Below are 24424 nucleotides of genomic sequence, written 5' to 3'. Positions count from 1 at the left end.
TTCAAAAATAATAAGACTAGGAGACATGCAATGTAGTTACTAAATAGTAAATTTAAAACAAGCTGGATGAAAAATGTCTTCATTCAACATGTATTTAAACTTTGGAGTTCATTGCCAGATGGGGCAGGAGTGGAACGAGACCATTCCTCCCCATTCCACTAGACTGCTAGGGATCAACTTTGCATAATTCCCAAGGTAGTGAAGAGCCCGGCCAGGGGGCAGGTCTGAGATTTGGGAGAGGGACTGGGGAGTTAGAATGGTGAGGGGTGGGGAAGGTAAGTGAAGGGGACTATAGATAGGAGATTAGAACTATGGAGGAATATGTGGAGAGATCAGACCAAAGGGGAGATTTGAGGGAGATAATATCCAGGGAATTAAAAATCTGCATGGTCTATGCAGTTTTCAATCTGTGCAGAGTGAACACTGGCATTACAATCACAGCTACTAGCAATATGTTACCACGCCTATAACATATAGGCAGTTCTAGATGGTGCACAAAATCACACCAGCAGATCACTAGAGAAACATAACAGCCACTCTAGGGTTGTTCAAAAATCTAAAGTGTGAATTGAAGTCTACAATGGTGTTCAACTCCTTGCAACTAGGCCTCAGTTTAACACCTCGCTCAGCTGTGTTATTAACCACCTTCACTGTGTTGAGAAACCATTCATCAGAATGCAAGTTTGGATCTTCAGATCATCTGTCCATATTATCCAATTTTCCTTTGATCATCTTAATGTGCTAGAGGGAGAATACTGGAATGCCCATGCCATTTCTATGACCCACCACCTTCGATTATTACATGCTGACTGGCAAATTACTACAAAAAGCTTTAATGCACTTTCTGATTAATCATTTTCCCATATTTAAGTGTGTGATAGCATTTAATGCAGTTTAGTAAAAGGGCACTTATATTTTTCTTAGGTCCTTCTTGTTGTTCCTTTCAGGCCTCAGCAGAATAATATAGCATTTAGGGATAAAGATACAGCACAACAGTCCAGCACTGGAGGCCAGAATAGCAAATATCTCCACTGCCACCATGTACTTGCCCTTGGAGCTCAGGTATGTTGGGATGAAGGAGATCCAGACGCTGCAGACAACCAGCAGACTGAAGGTGATATTCTTGGCCTCATTGAAACTGTCAGGTAGATTTCTTGCTAGGAAAGCTATGATGAAGCTGATGCCAGCCAGAAATCCCAGATAACCCAGAACACAGTAAAATGCAATTACTGACCCTTCATTACATTCAATTAGTATTGTTCCAATTTCTGATCTCATATTAAGAAATGCAAATGGGGGAGCAGTGAACAACCAAGCAAGACACAGAACTGTTTGAATAAGGGAACAGGAAAGGACTATAGAGTTAGAAACCCTGGAACCCATCCATTTATGGAGTTTGCTTCCAGGTTTGGTAGCTTGGAAGGCTGTGACCACAGTGATGGTTTTTGCCAGTATAGAGGAGAGAGCGATGGAGAAAGTGATCCCAAATGTAGTCTGTCTGAGAATGCAGGTGACATCCTCAGGATGCCCAATGAATAACAATGAACAGAGGAAGCAGAGTATGAGGGAAATGAGGAGAATATAGCTGATGTGTCGGTTGTTGGCTCTCACTATGGGAGTGTCTCTGTAATAAATAAAGATTCCCAAGATGACATTAGTGATGAGAAAGAAGAACATGCTGAAGAAAGTTAAAGCAATCCCTAGAGGCTCTTCAAAAGACAGGAAAGTTATCACTTTTGGGATGCAGGCATCTCTTTTCTGATTTGACCATTGATCATCCGGACATGTTGTACAGGTGTCCATATCTGAGAAAGAAGATTATCATATCATTATCTCACATCTATCATGAGGTCTATTTACTAAAGTGCAATTAAATATCATGAGTCCTATAATCTTCACAGCTCAGCCAAGAAAGAGTAGTTTAATTCACATTAACTGCATGGAGAGTGAAGGACTGTGAACTGCATTTTGAGTTAGCACCTGGTACTTTAACTCTAATGTCTGCAAATGGCTGCATGTAAGAGCAGGTAGTACTATATGCACTCATGCTACTACAAGCAGATACCATAGACCATTGCACAAAAAAATGCAACCATTCCCCCCAATATGAATCCTGAACCCCTCCATTCTACTGGAGGAGACCTAACCCTTCTCTCGCTCATACGGATCACCCAGCCTTTAATGGTGGTGTCCCTGGGGATTAGGCAGGGGGCATGAGCAATCCTCAGACATTTTCGTTGCTTTTCAAGCTCAAATTGAAAATAGTGGCTCTGATCCATAGTACTACAGTGTACCAAATAAGTAAGATACAACTTTGAGTTAGTTCTGAAAGGCTGATAAAGCAATATGAGGAAAGAGGAATCATTATTACCCCACTTGTAATGCATGAGAGACACCCATAAAAAGTGCTGGGGGTGTGATTTCAGGCTTAGGTCTCTGGCCCTATATCAAGGAGTTATGGGTCAAAGATATTAAGAGAAACAAATGTCACAAACTTTATTGGAAGGGTAGGTAGGGTGGACAGGTGAGTAGTATGGAAATCTAGAATCCTGTCAGGGGTGTGAATTCAAAACAGCACATTGCACTCTTCATACAGCTATCTTCAGACATTGAGTTTTTCCTTGGAACTTATTCTCAATAGTTCATCACCTTAATCCAAGACAAGGCCAATCAACTGTAAGCTGTGCACAACATGGCTGCCACTTCAATTCAGCCTTGCAGCCATCCCTGTGGGTTTTAAATAATTATTTTTTCTTTTTTATATAGTTTCATAAGAACATAAGAATTGCCACCTGCTGGGTCAGACCTGTGGTCCATCGTTAAATAGTCTGTTTCCGCGGTGGCCCTTAGGTCAAAGACCAGTTTCCCAACCGAGAACAGCCCTACCTGCGTAAGCTCCAGTTCTCTTATTGTAAACCATTTAGATATCTTTGATGGATATAAATCAAGAAATTAATAAACCTGAAACTTATGGAAAGTGTATTCAAGCAGCCTGGTATAATTCTGCAAGCAGAGAATCAGTTTAGACAAGCCCACAACTCTCAGGAGGAGCCAAGTGATTAAAGAACAGCCTACACTTGTTGCAAGTTTCCACAAGCCTAGCAATGGAAGGCAAAGAGGTGGAACGGAGAGCAGCAGCACTGAGAAGACACAGGAAATGAAGGCAAAAGCCCAGCCACACTTGGAGTGGAGAAGCAGAGTCCCCCAATGAAACCAGGTCATACATCTACATCCCCACCCGCACCCTCCGCTCAGAAACGGAGATACGCCCATGCATTTCCCCCGGAAGGTCCCTCCTCTCAGAAACCGCCTGCAAACGCTCCTACAGCCACTTCATTCCCCAACTCAGGAACCAACTCCCCCCTCAACTCAGACTACAGAACTCACTAATGACATTCTGGAAAATGGTAAAGACCCTCCTCTTCAACTAAAGATCACCCTCAGTCTACACCCAACCCTCTTAAACCCCACCTCTACCCTTCTTTCTCCATTCTAATCTTCTGCCTAAATTTCTGTATAGTCCACTCTCAGCCTATACTCAAATAACTTGTATCTAAACTAAACTACTTATATTTAAACTACTATTCTTAATTTGCTGTATAGTCCCTATATCTAAACTGCTGCACAGTCTCATATGTCCAAGTATTTAAATCTACTGTATAATCTTGTGTGTCCAATTCACTCCATTGTGAATGTTTACTTGTAAACCGTTCTGAGCTACTGGGAGGACGGGATAAAAATCTAAATAAATAAATTAAATTAATTTTGTATTTGAATTCTGTGAAAATAAAATGAAGGAAGGGGTTCTCAAGGAAGACAAGGCCATAGTCAAAAGATTAAATTAATGTTTTGCATTTGTCTACAATGAGGAAGATAAGGGGCAGATACCAGTATCAGAAATGGTAGTCAATGCTGATAAACCATAGAAACTGAAACAGATCTCTGAAATACTGGAAGATATAGGGGTCCTTTTATCAAGCAGCGGTAGGGGTTTAACCACCTGCCACTCTAGCTGCTAATGCCTGCATTGAGCAGGCGTTAGATTTTTAGCCGGCCTTGGGGGTTAGCGTGTGATGAAATGTCCGACCCGCTAACCCGCTAGCGCGGCTTGATATAAGGACCCCTTAATGTATTTTGAAGATTTAAATTAATTAATTATATTATTGTAATCACATCATATGTATTATTGTATTAATAATTGAGATGAGTATGGGAGAAAATATTTGTTTTATGTATTATTTGTGTAGTTTATAGTGCGTTTTATGCAGTATTTTATGTTCAATTAATTATATTGCACTATCAAAGATTGAAAATCAATAAAGATTAAAAAAAAAGGCATGCTAATTTTAAGGCTTCAATGGCTGGGAGGGTTTAGATAGGCTAGAATAGGTAGTAACGGAGATTTCAGCAGTTGGAACCCAAGCACAGTACCGGGTAGAGCTTTGGATTCTTGCCCAGAAATAGCTAAGAAGAAAAAATTTAAAAAAATTTAAATTGAATCAGGTTAGGCAGACTGGATGGACCATTCGGGTTTTTAGCTGACGTCATCTACTATGTTATCTCACTTTTTTAAACAGCCACCTCACCTCAATAATTTTGTAATAATTCATCTTACTTTTATAAACATGTCCCCATCAGTTTTACAGCAATGGGAGAAAATCTTTAGATTATAAGCCCTTTTGGGACACTTCAAGTTTTATTTCATTTTATTTTATTAAAAATGAATAAACCACTCTGTTCCAAAGAGATATACAGTACCTACAATGTCTAAAAAATCTGAATGTAAGTCATCCTTCAGCTACAAATACAGAAGTTCACGTGTTTTACGCATTATCTTTAAAATTCTATAATATATATATTTTTTATATTTTGGTGATGGTGTGGTTCTATATAATTTTCATAAGACAAGATTGATGCATTTTTTTTTTTTATTTCATGGTATCTCTGTGCTTAGGCTACGCTGAGGACCTGAGTTTTCATAGAAAGATAGAAACATGACAGCAGTTAAAGGCCTAATGGCCCATCCAGTTTGCCCTTCCCCACCATCCATTATCTTCTCTTCTCCATAAGAGATCCCACATGCCTGTTCCATGCTATATTAAATTCAGATACAGTCTTAATCTTGATGACTTCCACTGGGAGGCCATTTCACGTTTCTACTACCCTTTCTATAAAGAAGCATTTTCTTAAATTACTCCTGAAACTATCACCACTTAGCTTCATCCTATGCCTTCTCCGTCTGGTATCCTACCCTATGGTGTTTTGCTTTTAAAGAGACAAAGGGCAGTTACTGAATTATCATCATGACTGCTTGGCCAGCTGGTAGGAAGAGAGGAATTTTTCCCATTCTGTAAAGGAAAAATAGTCCCAGCCAGCCTGTTTTCTCCCTCTCTTTGTATCTATCCTATCAATCATTGAATTTCCAGCACCTTATCATATGTATGAAATTAAATGTCTTTGTCTGATAAGCAGTATACAAATTTTTTAATAAACTTGAAACTTGAAAATGAATTACACTTTTTGGAGACCTACAGCCCTCCTTAATTTCAAGAACAGGGACCATAATAGATACCCTATATTTATTTGTATCCCATGTTTTCCATGATGTCACCCACCAGTTTGGTTGGAGATCTCTCCCTCTGCACATGGAATACAGTCATAGCAGCAGATGGGTTTTTCTTCCTTGGTTAATTTCCTGTAACCAGGATGGCAACTTGGACTGCATCTGAACTGCGGAGGTTTCTGAAGATTGAGAAAGCATGTTATGTAACTTCATTTGATATTGAATGGTTGTTTCTAAACTGGAATGTTTCTTTTATTTATTTTTAAATTGTCATCGTGTGTAACAGCATATTTCATGCTTAGGAAGGTACTTGTAAAAATACCCAAAAAGTGTTGATTCTTGTCAGTGCATAGACAGATTAAACCAGCCTCAGATCAGATAGGACCACTTTCATGAAGATAAATTTATAAAAATGAATTGTTATATAATAATATTTAGAGCTCACTAATCTAAGGATAGGTTACAGTAATCAATAATTGAATATTCATAATACATTACATTAAAAATAAAAACGGAAATGAAAAAAAAAGTTGTTAAAAAAATGCAGAACAGCCAACAAATTTCAAAATAGAAAAAACAGCATCATGCCGCTCTCACATCCCATTTGCTTCCTGAAAAAGAACACCTTCTCCTTTCTAAGTGGGGAAGTGGCCAAGTGGTTCAAGCAGCTCCTCAGCACCCTGAGGTTGTGAGTTCAATTCCCACAGCAGCTCCTTGTGACTCTGGGAAAGTTGTTTAATATTTGTCTTTTGGAACTTTGCCTGTTCTAGCAATTTTTAAAGACTCGTTATTAAACTTTGATACAAATGGTAAATAAAGGATTTGTGACTACAGGATGGACTTGACATCTCCAGTGCTTCTTTTTTTGTTGATTTTGATTTGCCTCGAGGCTTGGTATCTTCTTTCCCTGTCTAAAACACGTAAAACACTTTGTAATCATTGAAAAAAGCAATATAATAAGCCCCATCCCCTTTCTTTCTATTTCAAATGAGTGAGCAGTTTGTTTTAAGTAAGTAGGCAGACGTGCCTGTAAGAGTTAATTAGTGTCAATTAACACCAGTTGATTAATTACTATGGGCTAGATTCACTAACCTTCCGATCCGTGTCTGATCTGTTGGCGATTGGAGGCAGGTTGACCGATTCTCCAACCATCTTAATACAAATGGAGTGATCGGAGGCACGCCACCAACCGATTACACGCTAGAGCCCTGACGGTAGTGACAGGAGAATCAGCCTCTTGTCACTGCTGTCAGGGATTCTACCGGCTTTTAAAATTTTTTTTAATCGGGCAGATATTTTGCGTGTTTTACACACCCAAAATATCAGCTCGATTAAAAAAAAAAAATGAACCCCCTCCCTCTCTCGACAAGTACCCCATCACTCCTTCCCCGAATCCCCCAAAAATGTGCCCCGCCACTGCCGTCCTTTTTGGACTTGTCCCATTATTCAAAATTTTGGGAAAAGAATAATATCCTATATGCCTAGGGGTCATCGGGTGCTGTGTAGGAAGATGAGTTTATTGGCCCCAAAAATATTTTACAATATTGGACGGTCCCTAACCCCCCAAAGTTTTGGCATTAACGAAACCAGTTACATCAGTTGGCCATCTGGGAGGCGAGAGATGCTGGAAGGCCTGAGAAGAGAAAGTTGATGTTTATGAATATATGGGAACCTTACTTACAAACCTTGCATCCTTAGGGCCGTAGTGCGGTCTTAAGATGGGTGTCCTAGAGTGTATTGATGTGTCATAGTGAGATGAATTAGAGAATACCATTGGGGGGAGGGAGGGTTATGGGTGGGGAGGTGGGGGGTATTTATGCTTCTTAATTTATATTATTTGATGCATTGTTGTATTATACATAATGTGATGTGCTTATGTTGTTTTTGATATTGTTTGCATCAATAAAAACTGTTTGAATCTAAAATTATGGCAGGAGGGTTACCACTTCCTCCTGCCATCGGTCCCACTCCCAATTTCCCCCCACAAAAAAAAACAAATGACAGGAGAGAGGCCGACTCTCTCCTGCCACCCACCGGATGCCTCCTCCCCATTCCCGGTCCCTCCCCGTACCTTTAACAGAGAAGGAGGGATGCTCAATCCCTCCTGATCCAATGCCTTTCTCAATGAGTCTGATGCAGGGGGTGGAACCTAAGGCCCTGATTGCATCAAGCGCCTTGGGCTCCTCCATTGGAAGGGGCCTGAAGTGCCTCAGCCAATCAGGGACTTCCTTAGTAAGTACTTACTAAGGAAGTCCCTGATTGACCAATCAGGGACTTCCTTAGGTACTCACTAAGGAAATCCCTGATTGGCTGAGGTGCCTCAGGCCCCTTCCAAGGGAGGAGCCCAAGTTGCCTGAGCCAACAAGGGCCTTAGGCCCCACCCCGTGCATCAGACTTGGGAGAAGCATTACTTACTAAGACCTTAGGCCGCTCCCAAGGGCAGAGCCCGAGGCACTAGAGCCAATCAGGGCCATAGGCTTTGCCCCTGCTGCCATAGGCTGTGACAGCAGTGGGCACAGGCACATGGGGGATCATCGGGGGGCATCGTCATGGGTGAAAAGGCATGCGGGTTAAAGGTTTTTTATATATTCTGCATAAGCGCATTGCCAGCCCGTGGTTTCAAAAGAAATGTTAAACCCATGGGCAGGAGAGTTGGGGCTGAGAGCAGGAGATCGGGGCAGAGAGCAGGAGATCATGGCAGAGAACAGGAGATTGGGGCTGAGCAGGGTTTTAGTAGAAGTGACTGGTCCTCACCAGTCACTTGTTTTTGGATCGGCCAGCCTGTCGGTGTGCCTGAAAAATGTTTAGTGAATCGCGTCCTTCCTACTTTGCAAGCCATTTCCCCTCATTTGCATGCATGGATCAGAATCGGATCGGAGGAGAGGTTAGTGAATCGGATAAGAGGAAAATCAGGTCGCAAAGGGGTCACAAACTGATCGGTACACGATTGGTTTGCTTAGTGAATCTAGCCCTACATGTACACACATGGGATCAGCACTCCAATTTAAGTGACCTTTACAGAATCTGGAAGCTAACGTTTTGCCCATAAAGCCAAAATACACCATTCTATTGACCATTTTATGACAAGTTTCATGATACCTGTTTGGATCAGCACCTCTGATCGCTTAAATCTGACCTGAGTGAAAGAACTCTCCCAGACGATCGCCTTCTCATCAATGGTGAAATCCTGCCCTGGGGGAGCATGGGGGTTATAACGTCCAACAACTTTATATTCCAATGTTGTATTAGGAAGAAAGTTCAAATTCAAAATATCGTATCCAATGGCGAGTTCTCCATTTTCATCCAGGTACATCTCTTTCCCTAGACCATTCTTAAAATGGAGGTTCCTCAGATAACGATGGAGCTAAGAAATTAGGGGTGCATTTTAAGTAGTGTCAGGTTAGACAGCTAATTTCAGGCATACATAAACATTTGTTTATAACTATAAGGAGAACTCATTTTAAACTGCTTTAATTAGTCACCCATCCACAATCTATAAATCTCTTTATATGTACAATATGTCCTATTATTCAAGAACAGCAAAAGGAACTGTCTGATAAGTTGGAAGCACTCATGAGCCAGTACTCAGAGGAAACTTATGCACAGAACATTCAAGAACTAGAGGAGCAAATGAAGAAATATACAAGTGAACAGAGGGCAATATAAATAAAAAAATATCATCGAGAACATATGGATTACACACGTGGGTATGTTTATCAATGGATGAATAAGAAAAGTAATATTCGCAAAAGCAGACAGACGGGGAAGTAAGTGCTCTTTAATTTATCCACTAGTGGTTCTTTATCTGAATCAGAAGAGAAACAAAGTTTAAAAGAGCCTGACCAGGCAAGGTCAGTTAATTTCCAGCCTATTCTGTCGGAATCTTTTTTACGTTTATCAGCACAACCACCAGTGGAAGCTGTGGAAGTGGTAGACCCGGTGGTAAAACCCAAAACCAACAGGATCAAGAAAGTGGCTCGCAAGTGAACACAGGAGTGTTCAATTTGAGAAAAAAATAAGCACAAAGAAGAAAGGATAAGTGAATTGAAATAGTATTTAAACACTTATAAGGACAAAAAAAATACAGCAGGACTAATGAGGAGGCCATCCAACTAGAGTCCTTTGACCCTACTGGCCTTCTGAAGACCCTGCGGTTAAACACTAGCAAGTCTTTATACTTTTGTAAAAACTTTTTGCACTTTGATATTTTGTTACTCCTTTAATGAGGACACTGCATTGGATTCTGGTATACTGGAGGATTCAATTTAAATGTGCCAGTGTTGTTTTTAAAAGTTTATATGGGATCTTTTCCCCATTACTTAATCTTTCTTTGAATTCTCAATAACCCCTTTCATCTAGAGCAGGGGTCTCAAAGTCCCTCCTTGAGGGACGCAATCCTGGCAGGTTTTCAGGATTTCCCCAATGAATATGCATAAGATCTATGTGCCTGCACTGCTTTCAATGCATATTCATTGGGAAAATCCTGAAAACCCGACCTGGAAAAACCTGGATTGAGGCCCTCAAGAAGGGACATTGAGATCCCTGATCTAGAGTAATACATAAATTAAAATTAGTATTCCCTTCCACTAGAGGTATACAAACCTTAGGTAGGCTGTCTTACTCTATGGCATTTGCTTTGGTAAAAATCTGGAATGATCTTCCTTTAGAAATTAGACTTCTCTCTTCTTTGACACTTTTTAGAATGACTTTGAAGATGTATCTTTTTAAGAAATTCTTAAATGATAAATAAGGGATTGTAATAGATTAATTTTGTCCAATCATTGTCTCCTTTGCCTCTTTGGTTAATTTAGTAAACCGGATCGAGTCCCTTTCTTGGAATGATCCGGTATATAAGACAAAGGACTGGATCGATTGGTATTGGTTATACATAATTCAATGAATATCTAATTACAGTGGAGCTCATTGCAATTCAAACAAATAACTAAAGGGATAGATCTGTTGGCTACTACTGCATGATGAAAGGGTGAGGAGGTATATAATTTGATAGGGGAAGAGCAGAGTCAGGAGCTGTTTAACCTGTGGTACTGGGGTTATTGCTGGGCGTGTGACAAAAACTGAAACAAAACTTACATATTCAAATATAAGTCGATCCGAATATAAGCCGAGATCTCCATTTTCCTCCCAAAAGGAGGAAAAATTGTTGACTCGAATATAAGTCGTGCGGTTTAATATTCAAGGGTCCTGCCCTGCCAGGTTCTGCACTCAGCCCCCCTCCCTCCCTGCCCTGCACTCAGTCCCATTCCCTACCAGGCTGTGAACCAAGCCCTCCTACCTGCCAGGCTCTGAACACTGTCCCACCTTCCTTATTTGTACCCTCTTCCCCCTAAAAATTGCCAATCTCATCAGTGATGTCACAATGGCTTGATTGTCCCATACTCCCCTCTAACCCAGCCAGCAGATTAACCCTTCCCCTTAACTTAAACCACCTAGTGTTAGGCCGGGACAGGAGGGATCCCTCCCGTCTCCTGCCCCAGCTGACACTAATAATTACCAGCTTTCCTCCTTCTCTCCCTCTTGTACCTGTTCCCAGGTGGTCCAGCGTGTATCCCACACTGAAATCCTCCTTTGTAAAGGTAGTAGCCAGTGGCACACCCAGGCTGGCACGCAGGAGTGAGCTTTTCATGCTGCCAGCCTGCCCTGCACCACTCCTTGATAGGCTGCCGTGAGAACCGCAAATCCTGTGAGAACCTGTGGCAGCCTATCAAGGAGTGGCGGAGGGCTGGCCGGAAGCAAGAAAAGCTCGTTCCTGCATGCTGACTCGGGTGTGCCGCTGGCTACTATATTTACAATCTTCAGGAGGATTTCAGCTCGGGATACATGCTGAAGCACTAAATTTTGAAAAGATGTTGAGGGGGACCTCCGACAGAGTCTCAGCTCCTTTCACTCTCTCTCCTGCCTCTAATCACAGAGAAGGAGGCCCCGGGCTCAGAGGGCCTGCAGTGTGTGAAGGATCAGGGACCCTTTCTCTCTGGCTTCGGAGGGAGGAGAGGGAGGGCCGTGCTATGGAGGTGTTGAATTCCTCGCTGAAGGAGAGGGGCTTCCGATTGCCAGGGGAGAGAGGAGAGGGCTCTCAGAGCATTGTTATTCAGTGCTGGCTGCTCTTGCTGCAGTAGGAATCCTGATCAGCTCCTCAGTATGCAGGTCTCAGTGCAGCTCCTCACGCCATCAATGGGCGGAGGGGAGGAAAGAGATGAAGGAGGGGGCAGGCCAGAGTAAAAAGCATTTAGGCAAGTGCCGGAGAGAGGCAGCGGAGGAAGAAAGGAGGGGGGTACGGAGAGAGAAGAAAGAGTACAGGGTTAGGGCTCGATAGAGAAGAAAGAGTATGTGGGTTGGGGCTAGATGGAAAAGGGGGAGGGAGAGGTGAGTGCCAGAGATGAACAGGGGGTGAGACTGGTGAACAATTCCAAAATAAAGGGAGAGCAAAGAAAATGCGAGTGCTTAGGGGGTGACATGATAGAGAACAGAAAGAGGGGGAAGGGTCATCCATTGACAGGAAAGGAGGGTAAGACATGTAGCTTATTTCCTGCTCCCAGAGGAAGAAGCAAGAGTAAGTTCACAAGGTAAGATAGCGGGGCACCATGCTGGCATCAGGGAGGGACGGAGGTATAGCAGGCACTGCTTCATCTTTCTAAGAAATTTAAGGCTATTGGAGTCCCACTGGCAGGGCACAGCTGGATTGGCTACTGCTAGGAAACAGGATAGTAGGCTTGAGTCCTTTGGTCTGACCTAGTATGTGACCCAATTGGGGAGTGAGAGGAAAGAAGGAAGAAGGAAGACCAGGGAAGGGAGAGGAGAAGAAATAGAGATGCCAAGACCATGGGGCACTCCTGGATAAGAGACCCTCTTATTAGATGGATGTTTGCAGCTTCTGAGATAAGTCCTTGTAGATGATAGTTTAAGTTTGTTGGACATATGTGACTTCCTGCTTTCACAAGGCTCATCAAATAGTGATTTTTATACTTTTCTTTGCTTTTTGAAATTCTGGAATGTTGTGATTTTGCACTTTACACTTTGGGCATTTTATTGTAACTATTACCAATTTTTGCATTTTTGAATTCATATTTATTAGATTTTTATATATATAGATAGATAGATAGATAGATAAATATAGATATAGTTATAGATATATTGAGCTAGAGCTAGAGCTAGAGGATGGTGTTATATGATGTTTGTGGATAACTTTGCAGGCACTGTAGGGTGTTGTATGCTTGACTAGCCCTGGTGAACATCTGACTTTTTGTCAAGAAGGTCCCATAAACTGATTGCCACCCTCTGCTATCTATTACATTTTCTGAATCCATTGGTACTTCTAACCAGTATTAATTAAACAGTGCAAACTTGAAAGCCCATAGGCAGTGGCGTTCCAAGGGGGGGCGGGGGGAGGTCCACCCCGGGTGCAGTCTTAGGGGGGTGCACAGCCAGCCAGGTCCCTTTACCTTCGTGGCGAATCCCCCCCGCCCGCCTGACCGTCCGACTGACTGACCACAGGCCCGGTCTGACAAACCTCCCTGCCCTGTGACTGCGAGTTTAAATTACCTTCTTACAGCAGCTGGAGTATTAAATCTGCGTGTGACAGCCGTAAAGGTCATCTCTGACGTAACCGGAAGTTGAATCAGAGACGACCTTTACAGCAGCCATATGCAACTACAACGCTCGGCTGCTGTAAGAAGGCAATTTTGACTTGGGCAACAGGGCTAGGGAGGTTTGTCGGACCGGGCCTATTGTTGGGCGGGCGGGAGAAAGGGAGGAAAGGTGGAGTGGAGTGAAAAAGACGCTGACAGGACATTGGGAAGAGAGGGGGGAGAAGGACGCTGACAGGTCATGGGGAAGAGAGAGTGGGGAGAAGGACGCGTGGGGAGAAGGACGCTGAAAGGAAATGGGGAAGAGAGAGTGGGGATATGGATGCTGAAGGGAAATGGGGAAGAGAGAATGTGGAGAAGACACTGAAGGGAAATGGGGAAGAGAGAATGTGGAGAAGACGCTGAAGGGAAATGGGGAAGAGAGAGTGGGGATAAGACGCTGGCAGGGAAGAAGACAGAGATGTCAGACTATGGGGGAGCGGAGGGAAGAAGATGGGTGCCAGACCAATTTGGAAGGGGGAGAAAGGGAGAGGCACAGTAACAGAGCAAATGGAAGACGCAGAGAGAAGAGAGACAGTGGATAAAAAGAATTGAATGAGAACATGAGGAAAGCAGAAACCAGGCAACAAAGGAAGGAAAAAAATTCTTTTTTTTTTTTTTTGCTTCAGGATAAAGTAGTATATTAGTTGTGTTGATAACAATTTATAAACAAAGCCCTGCCAGCTGAATATCTCTTTCTCCAATTCAGCAGCCAGAACTTTGATTTATAAGGAAGGAATAAGCTAAATATTGCAGTACTGAGGCTTGTATGGATGCTGCGGGGATGGTGACGGGGTGGTGAATGGGATGGCAGTGACAGGGCGGTGAAGGGGACGGTGCAATGACGGGGACAGATTTTTTTCCCCATGCCATTCTCTAGTGCTCATGTCAAAAGCTTCTCTCTGACTCAGCTTCCTGTTTCCGCTTTTGACTGAGCACCACATTGCCGATCTGAAGTTCTGTTGATGCCAGGGGTAGGAGGCCCGTTGCCGATCTTAAGTGTCATCGCGGGAGGGGGGTTGCAGATTTTGTTGCCAAAATTGGAAAGATGAGGAAGGGAGAAAGATGGGCCTGTGGTGGATGGCGAGATTGAGAGAAGGGGCAGATGATGGAAGTGGGGAGAAAGGGGAGAGAGAAGAGGGTAGATGATGGGGAAAAGGATTGAGTTAGGGAAATACTGGAGGGGGTGAGGGAAAGAGGTGGCAAGTTGAAGGTAGACAGTAAAAAAGGAAATTGATGAGAAGGTAGTAAGAATGTAATCTAGATGGATGCAGAAAATAAATTGAAAAGGAAAATGAGGGAAGAAAGGGATTGCAGAAGAGAGGTGTTGGAGAGAAGAGAGATGCCAGACCAATGGGGGTGAAAGGAGAGATGGAAGGGGGAGGCATACAGTTTCTGGAAGGGGCATAGAAGGAGAGAAGATGCCATATAGGGAGGGGCAGAGAGACGGCAGACAGTGGACGGAAGGAAGAGAGTAACAAGAAGATGAGGAAAGCAGAAACCAGAGAAGACAAAGGTAGAACAAAATTTTTCTATTTATTTATTGCTTTAGGAGACATGTGTCACTGTTTCTGTGACACATGTTTATGCAGAGTCCAGCTTCTTGCTGGTTCAATTTAACCTTTGTCTATGTATTTCTATTTTATCCCCCCTTTTACAAAACTGTGGAGCATTTTTTAGCGCCAGCCGTGGTGGTAGCAGCTCTAATACTCAGAATTCTATGAGCGTCAGAGCTGTTATCACCGTGGCTAAAATCCACACTACAGTTTTGTAAAAGGGGGAGGGGTTAGTTTGTGATGACATATTCCATACTAGGCGAAGGTGTTTTCTGTGTTCTGTGTGTTCGAAAGACATGGTTTTCTGTTAGGATTGATCTATACTAGTCTAGCTTGTTTAGTTTTACAATGGGTGTATTGATGTACTGCACACTGCAATATGTAAGATGCTGCCTTTTCCTAGGTACTCACAAGTGATGTGTGGCTTGTTACTAAAAATTATGTTTTTCATACAGATGGGGGGGGGGTGTATGCCAAAAAATGATGGGTCCCGTGTGTCACATATGCTAGGTACGCCACAGCCCATAGGTGCAAGACAGTTCCATGAATTAAGAGTAGGTCTCTTTCTTCCAATTTATATGTTATGACCCTTCTTTTATAGAGTAGGCTATTTATTACGAAGGAAAAGAGATACCAGACCATGGAGAGAGAAGGGGAGGAGAAAGATACCAGACCTAGGAGGAGGAAAGGAGGAAGGAGACAGATACCAGATTTGAGGAAAGGAAAGGAGGAGAGAGAGAGAGAGAGAGAGAGAGAGATGCTAAAATCTGCTGGAAGGGAGGGAGAGATGGAAGGAAGAGGCAGACAGTTTCCAGAAGAGGCATAGAAAGAGAGCAGATGCCATATGGAAGAGGCAGAGAGAGGGCAGACAGTGGATGGAAGGAAGAGAATGATGAGGAATGCAGAAAGACAAAGATAGAAAAAAAATTTCTATTTGTGTTATTTATTTCTTTTTGCTTTAGAATAAAGTATTTTTGTAGCTGTATTGATAATAGTTTATTAATAGAAAATGGAAATAAGGTGATCCTGTTTATTGGACTAATTTTAATACATTTTTTACTAATTCAGAGACCATAACTCCTTTCCTTGGGTCAGGATAGGGATAATGTAAAAGCAGCATAGTTTATTGACCTGAAGAAAAAGGTTTTAACCACTGAAAGCTAATTGAGAAATGTACACTAAACTAAACTAAACCTTAAGTTTGTATACCGCATCATCTCCATAAAGATACAGCTCGACACGGTTTACAGGTAATTCAATAAATGAGGAAAAGACATAATAAGAAATTAGAGGTTAAGAAGAGGATAGCTAGCTTTACATTTTAAATAGATAGCTTTACGTATTGAAGAAAAGCCAGGTTTTCAGATGCTTTCGGAATAATTGGAATGAGCCTAGGTTCCGCAGCGGGACAGGGAGGTTATTCCAAAGCTCAGTGAATTTTAAGAAAAGGGATTTCTCTAATTTACCTGCATACCTTTTAATGAGGGGAAAGATAGTTTGAGTATGTGGGCGGATCTGGTAGGGTCAGGTCTTGAAGAATTCCAGGATAGTGGGATTAGGGGAGGAAGAATGCCATGTAGGCTCTTGAAAATTAGGCAGGTACATTTAAAGTGAATCCTAGAAATCACCGGATGTATTAGTCCAATAAAATGATGGGCACTAAATTTTCTTCCCGCCATGCCCCTTGCCTCCTATCTAAATGCAAAATATAAATTGGTGGGCTTCCCAAAGCCCTACCAGCTGAATATCTCTTCCTCTAGGAAAGAAAGGGGGATTTGGTCAGAGATCTTTGGAGGTTGCATAGAAGAAAAACTGTACACTGCGCTGTTATGGTAATCTTTGTTGTTTGTTTTGAATTTTAAAATAAAAGAAATAAAGTGGAAATAAAGAAGTAAATAAGAAAATGGGTAAATAAATGGGGCAAGGCAGGGGGGCATGATAGGGGGACAGAGGGCCCAGTGGACCTGTGTGCCTAGGGGCCCTCGACGAACTAATCTTGTCCTGAATTCAGGTTCTTACCTTCCATGGCAAAGAGTCCAAAACGTCCATATTTTCTCTGGTCCATGTAGTGCCATTTCTTGAGCCAGACATGATCATGTTATGCAGTGCGTGTGCCACGGCATAAACAGCATTATACACACTATAGCTGCTCCCATAGAATGTGCCAAGACAGTGAGCTACGATACCTTTCTTAAGTGTAGAGTTGCAGTCTCTTCTGATCTTCTTTGGGCATCTGCTGTCACACAGGACCTTCCACCAATGTTTACTATTGACATCACTTGCCAGCCTGACAGGTATCATCTCACGGATAAATTTATAAAAATGTGGCATAGCTTTCTTATATGGTTTGAATATAAAGAACTTGTTGCTTATGTTAAAATGTTTTAGATTTATATCTTTTTTTTCTACCTGAGTTATAGTGATAAAAACCTGGCCCCTTTTCACATTTGCTTGAAGATTCCATAGATCATTTAGAGAAAATGCAGCATTTTTATTAAAGTAGAAAATGTTCACAGCAGATGATTGTTTAATTGCTCTAAAAAATTTCTGTAATTCTAAAACTGAGCAAATGCTCTGGTGAGTACAGCTTTGATGTAATGCGATGCAGCCACCATTCCGTTCAATCCCTTCTTTCATGATCTCGATAGCTCTCACACTGCTTTCGTCATCGGTTGATAAGATATTGACCCATTTCCAGCCAAAATACTTCAGTAGCTTGCCTATCGCAGCACAGAGAAACAATTCATTGGGGACAGTCCGGTAAAAATAAGGATACTTAAAAGGGTCACTCATATAAAGATTCTGTGAGATATAACTGACCTGTCAGGAAAATATAAAATAATGAATATATAATCCTTTTTCATCTCTCTGAGAGAAGTTTATATCACATAGGTCATAGGATTTAATAGTACATAGTTTGCAGGAGGGTACTTGTGTCTAGGCTCCTGTTAGTCTCTCCTTTATAAAACTGCTCTTTATGAAGATCATTTTATAAAGGGATGCATAATATACCTTATATTACATGCTCCCCGTTTGGGGATATTTAGTCATTGACACATAGACAGCCTCACATTAGGCCAACTTTCTTCCTCCCACCCTCCCTCACAAATCCAGAGAGGTTCATAAATGTATTTGAATCTATGTATTTGAGTCTCTATCTTTTTTCTATATAACAACAGGGACAGCTGTTGCCCAGACTCACAATACATCTGCTAATTCTTCTCCTTCCTTTCCTTCCATAGTTCATAGATACTCCAGTGAACTACTAGTCGGATTTCCCACTTGTGGCTGTTCTACATATTTCTTGCTGAACCAGCTCCAGGATAAAAAGGACATGGCTCCTCCCTAAATTGGAATATTATAATTCCCTCCACAAAGCTCAAGCTCAAAACTAGATGGGCCACTTCCTCAGCACAAACCTCTTTCTATTTAGATTTGGGAGCAGGAGTCTCAAATGTTCTTCCTGCAACTGCAATGGAAAGAGCATTTTGGCAGCATGATATAGATGAATTCATTTGAAGAGGATTTATATATGCAAGGTTGGACTGTATAGGGTAAGGGATAGAATGTAAAGTAAGATTAAGAATATCTCTGACCTGTGGGTAGTGATATATCTGGAACATGTTGTAGAATGCATATGTTTCCTCATTTGTAAAGCCTTCAATGATGGCAGCCACTGTGCGAAATGAATTACACTTGAAATTTACGATTGTGCTCTGTCCTGCCAAAATTTGCAAGGCTGATTCAATTATTTTCCTTGTATATGTAAAAGAATCTTTAATATGGAGCCCCAGTGTGATGTTGGGTAAGAGCTCTGAGTTGTTGTTAATTTCCTCCACCGCAAAAACAAAGGCCAAGAAGTTATAGTTAACATAATTAAAATATCTGTAATGACATTAAGATCATAATTTCATAACAGTGTACCTGAAATATTTGCAAAAATACACATATTTATGCGTATTTGTTTTTTTAATAAAATATCAGAATGCAAAACAAAACAAAACTATATCTCTTTTACCATGCAGTGTGAAAAAGAAACCTGGTGTGCTGAAGTCACTTGTAATGCTGCCAGGAACATGCAGCTTTTTCTATTTTTTTGATAATGGCCATGAGCTAATTTCCTCACTAAAGCAAGGCCATTAGATTGTGAGCCCTTCCAGGACCTCTTTTGCACATAGTATGAGCTCACACACTATTCCTGAGCTAATCAGTTAGCAATGCACAAGTGCTGATGGATTCGCATAGCTTTGTCCACCCTCTATTCCCTACAGGTATATCTTATCCTCTATAATAAAACCCTTACCCACGCATGCGCTGTTGATACAGCGTGATCCCTGCGTCTGTTATTTGTGCTTCCATGCTGAATTCGATTTCAGGCGCATGGGGCAGCTTGCGGTGCATGGGGCAGCTTATGACGGTTTGCGGCGTGTGCAACAATTTGAGTGGCGGTGGTGGTTTGAAACCTGCGCTGCCACTGCCTGGACGCCTCTTCTCATCCCCGGACCAGCAAACCCAGCAGCCACGGGGCATTTGCTAGGCTGGCCCACTTCAATGATGCGAGATGGGCTGGCCTAGCAAAAGCCCCGAGGCTGCCCAGGCTAGCGGATGCTGGACAGGGGGAGCAGGGTAAGGAGAAGGCCTTCTGCTGGACAGGGGGAGCAAGCAAGAGGTGCTGCTGGTCATGGGGGAGGTAAAAGGAAGGGAGAAGGCCTACTGCTGGACAGGGGGAGCAAAGAAGAAGTGCTGCTGGACAGGGGGAGGTAAAACGAAGGGAGAAGGACTGCTGCTGGCAGGGGGAGCAGGGAAGGGGTGCTGCTGGACAAGGGGGAGGTAAAAGGAAGGGAGAAGGATTACTGCTGGCATTGGAGCCCCCGTTTTGCATTCTAGGCATTAACTTCCAGCTTAGGGAGTATTTTGGAAACAAAGAGAAGTGCATGCCATTCCTAGGGTTAGGCAAGTTGAGTGTTGTAAGGGTGTTTATTTAACATGTCATCAGCAGATTACACACAAGCGGGTGCTGTAAATTATCAAGAGCTGTGGACTTTCCTTGAGTCAGGAATCTTCTTAAACCAGGAATTATTGTGAGCTAGCTGTGGTAGAGTAAGTTTTGATTAAGGTAATTTTATTCTTGTTAGATGTTGGTGTAGGTGGTTAGATATTTAATCATGTTATGTATTTCTAAAGGGCAGAGGTAGGCAATGCCAGTCTTCAAGAGCCGGAGCCAGGTCAGGTTTTCAGGATATCCACAATAAATATGCATGAGTTAGATTTGCATCTCAAGGAGGCAGTGCATGCAAATCCATCTCATACATATTCATTGTGGATATCCTGAAAACCTGACCTGGCTCCGGCTCTCGAGGACCGGAATTGCCTACCCCTGCTCTAGGGTGTCAGCAGCATAAATGCCCTGAAACTAGTTGCCTTAAATCATGTACCAATGTCTGGAGTTGAAAAGGGCATATAATGTTTGGACTATTTTTGAATTTTCTGTGTTCTCTGCATTTACAAGTTGGTGGTGACTGCTAACAACAGAAGTAAATAGGAAAATAGAGTCACTTGATTAAAGGCTTCCATCATAAGATCAGAACCTGGAATAACTGCATTATAGAAGGTCATATGATCCAGGTTTCATAAGCAACTCTGATACCTCTCTTCCAATTAATAGAAAGCAGTTTTTTCAACAATTTGTTTTGACGTTCATTGCAACTCTAGGGAGTGATAGTAATTTATCTATTCACCTTTCCCCCTTTTTCTTTTGACTTATTGAGGCCGTGTGGGACAGTGTGTGAGAAACCCAAATAGAAGCAACGTTTCATGCTACTGATCCCATGGCAAGCAGTGTCTTTCCTCAATGTCCATCTCAAAAGCAGACTATGAACTTTTCCTCTTTGAATGAAAAAAGTATTTCCTCCTATTGGTTTGAAAAGTATCTCCTTTTAACTTCATTGACTGTCACCTAGTCTTTGTTTTCAAAGTATTCCTATGTAATGTAATTTAGTGTCTCCTAGTTTTTGTTCTCTTTGAAAGAGTGAAAAATTGACTCTCTCTTACTCTTACAGGGTATATATTTAACTCTAAAATTTGGAGAGTTCACAAAAGCAAAATATAGTTTCACAAACTGTTCACTCTTTCTATCCAAAAGAACATTTTATTTGGGAATCAGTGCCATTCAATCCAAGAACATAGCACCTTTGTAATTAAAATGATGAAATATTTTGACTTCTACCAGACAGTATTTAAAGATCTGGGCTTTATTTCATACTCCAAAGAAATTTAACACTGCTTTGCCACCTCTCTATCTCCTGTCCACCCACCCACCCCTCCGTCTTCCTGTGAAACTATCAATGAAATGCTTACATGTTTCCCTTATATATACTGATATTTGTCACCATTTGCATCAAAAAATGCATTGAGTTACCATTTTTCCTTTGTTTTGTTTTATTTCTGTTACCTTGAAAAGTGAGCCAACACAGCCACCAACCATTTCAACATATACACAAAGTCTTACTCAGCAACTCAGTGGCACACTCCTCCTGTGCCCCTATCAAACATTTATCTACTTTTCTTCCCATATCTCTTTAACTCTTTGCCAGCATAAGTAGCACCTGCAACCTCCTGCCCACACTGGACTTGGCTCTGTTTATCAGCATTACCCCACACCATCTTACATCTGATCAGCTAGTGATGCTTCAGTTTCAGTGGCATTAACCAGTCAAGTAGTGCTGAAAATCCAGGAGTAGCCAGCTAATCAGGAATTAACTAGGCAAGAGTCTCTCATGATGTTTAATTTGTTATCTAGAATTCCCTCCATTTTGTAAAGTATGTGCTTTAAATGTGACTGCACCTGCTATTTTGGGTGGTTGATTGAAAAAGGGAAATGCCCTGCCTTCTTGTGAAAATTTCATATATATTCACTGCTTTTCTCATCTTTTCAAAGCACCCCTCTGGGAAAACCTTCATACTGGCTGCCTAAATGTGAAAGAAGAAATGTACTTTTCATTGGGCAGAGGAAATTTTCAAACAGGACTATCATAAGAACATAAGAACATAAGCAGTGCCTCCGCCGGGTCAGACCATAGGTCCATCCTGCCCAGCAGTCCGCTCCCGCAGGCGGCCCAAACAGGTCACGACCTGTCTGAATCTACAGAAGGGGCCCCCTTGCCACCTTGGTTTCCTATAGGGTCCTATCTTCCCATCGAAGTCCTAACCCTCCGGTCTTGCACATGCACGACCTGGTTGGGTTTCTATCAAGGAATGTTCATCTGTTTTAAGATTGACAAAAATGCAAATATATTAAACTTCAGTTTAAAAAAATGATAGCATATTAGCAGTGTATGGAAGATTATTTCTTGGCTAGTAAAAATTCACTTGCTACAGGTTATCATGAGTTTATGTGTTCAATGGTAAATAAAAATATTCATAGACAGAATGAGGACACCAAAAACTCAGATGTAATTATAAATGTAGTAATATCATATAAAAAAGAAGAAAACACTACAAAACATTCTTCATACAGGTACAAGTTATATTTCCAACAGCTAGTCACAGAGCAACTTACAAACAATTCTGAAATGGGATGTAATGCACAATGCAACTTACCCTTTGTATTTAAAAGATATGGTCTTGCTAAAGGATTTAGTTAACTCAACTTCATACTGTTGAACAAATCCCCCAATTATAATGTCCCCATCCATATAGTAGCCATCTTCTGAAAAGTTCATGTACAGCTTTGGACATCGGCTCTCAATTGGTTTCCAGAGATCAGTGTAAAATATGAATAAAATCAAAAGGAGGTCAGCTGCCATATTTCAAGGTGAGGAACAACTGCTCTTTCTGTTCTGTCACTTTGGGAAATTTCTAGTGGAAGATTCTGCACGTCATGGTGAAATCCACCTTTTTAAAACTATGTATTATGTATCACGCAAGAAGTTTCAAACTGACACTGAGAAGACACTTTGATGGACACAGATCACATTATGAATGGACCAGAGAACTTCTCCTGATGTTGATGTGAACGCTGATCCGAGTGAGTATCCTGCAGCTGTGTGGGCCTCGTGTGATCTTTATAGGTCTCTGCTCCTGAAAGGTTCAGCCTCAGGGGATTTCATCCACTAACTTGTGCATTTGATATTAAATATAGATTGTTTTTATAAACTTGTTTTTCTGAACATGGCTTTGCAAGATAAATATTAATTTGAAAGGAGTGATTTGTGAAGAGTATAATAATACCAGAAGGGGAATTGTGCACTTGATTTATGATACACAGAAAATAAATAAATTATAAAATGCATTTCAATGAATAGAATATACAGATAGTCAACCCCCTGAAGGCCATGACAGGACTTACTGTATATAGAATCATATTTTCTATCTTAGAGCTGAATTTATCAGTTGTTTAATTATGAAAATACTGAATTTTGAGGGCAATCTTGTGGATTTGTTCACAGGTGCATGGGTCTTTAGTCATATACAAATACGCATGGCAAAAAACCACTTTCCTATCTGTGTTATGGTCCTTGACACCAATAAAGCCTTTATGTTGAATGGAGGTTATGTATTTGAGGCATTGCACTGGTATCATCTAGGCTCCAATTTTATTAATAAGGTCAATATATTGCACTATTGCCCATTGGCCCACATTTTTCTTGATGGTTGTATCACAGAGGCCTTTGAGTTATCCAGGGGAACCAATCAAGGATGCCCCAATCAAGGATGCTCTTCAATTTAGATTTAGATCCATTATTGCACACAATTCAGTCACATCTCACAATCTTTGGAATTCCCATGAGTTATCAAGTTAAGGAAGAAGTCCAGCACATGGCCTTCATAGATGATGTTCTCTTCTACTTAATGCATCCAGAAAAGTCTATCCCAGCATTACTAGCCCTGCTTAAGCATTTTGGATCTCTATCTGGATATACTGTAAACTGGGAGAAAACTGAAGTTATGCCACTTAATATACACTATACAAAAACTATGCTAGCTTCCTTTCTGCTTCAATGGTGCTCCTCTGGGCTTAAGTATCTTGGTATAAAATTTTCACCCCCTACATACACAGTATCTCATGCTAATTCAGTAGGAGATATAGTAGTATATAAGCATTAGACAACAACGGGTCTACTCAAAAGAGCATCTTTTAGTCAGTTTTTCAAGATTTTTCCAATGAATATGCATGAGATTATTTGAATGTACTGCTTCCATTGTATGCAATAGATCTCACGCATGTTTATTGAGAGAAATCCTATAAATCTGACTTGGTGAGGGCTGAGGTTGGACACCTCTGGTTTAGGTTTTCTTCTATACCCCTTCTTTAAATGTCAACACATACCACTGGAAGCTAGGGTTCCTCAGCATGGAAGAGAGATGGTTGAGGGGAAATATGATAGAGGTCTGTAAAATACCATGAGAAGTGGAACGGGTTGACATGAATCCTTTGTTTATTCTTTTCAAAAATAATAAGACTAGGAGACATGCAATGTAGTTACTAAAGAGTAAATTTAAAACAAGCTGGATGAAAAATGTCTTCATTCAACATGTATTTAAACTTTGGAGTTCATTGCCAGATGGGGCAGGAGTGGAAAGAGACCATTCCTCCCCATTCCACTAGACTGCTAGGGATCACCTTTGCATAATTACCAAGGTAGTGAAGAGCCCGGCCATGGGGG

The 24424-nt window shown here is 41.5% G+C and overlaps 1 protein-coding gene across 1 annotated transcript; it reads right to left on the bottom strand.

The window, feature by feature from the left end:
* Nucleotides 1-909: 909 nt before the first annotated feature.
* Nucleotides 910-22564, bottom strand: LOC117368641 (vomeronasal type-2 receptor 26-like). Its single transcript, XM_033962368.1, has 6 exons — nucleotides 22359-22564; nucleotides 18356-18644; nucleotides 16779-17579; nucleotides 8700-8927; nucleotides 5616-5742; nucleotides 910-1805 (listed from the first exon to the last, which is right to left on the bottom strand). Exons 1-6 carry the CDS (start codon nucleotides 22562-22564, stop codon nucleotides 910-912), a joined length of 2547 nt encoding a protein of 848 aa, XP_033818259.1.
* Between the last annotated feature and the right edge of the window lie 1860 nt (nucleotides 22565-24424).

Source organism: Geotrypetes seraphini, chromosome 10 (assembly GCF_902459505.1).
Source record: "Geotrypetes seraphini chromosome 10, aGeoSer1.1, whole genome shotgun sequence".
Classification (NCBI taxonomy): Eukaryota; Metazoa; Chordata; class Amphibia; order Gymnophiona; family Dermophiidae; genus Geotrypetes; species Geotrypetes seraphini.
The sequence above is the reverse complement of the archived record's forward strand: the minus strand, read 5'-3'. Positions and strand labels throughout refer to the sequence as shown.

Coding starts and splice junctions, on each gene's coding strand:
- LOC117368641 (XM_033962368.1), bottom strand. CDS start 22,564: ATGGCAGCTGACCTCCTTTTGATTTTATTCATATTTTACACTGATCTC. Junction 18,645..22,358: donor ATATCTTTTAAATACAAAGG/GTAAGTTGCATT, acceptor ATGTCATTACAG/ATATTTTAATTATGTTAACT. Junction 8,928..16,778: donor TGGACTCTTTGCCATGGAAG/GTAAGAACCTGA, acceptor CTAATTTCTTAG/CTCCATCGTTATCTGAGGAA.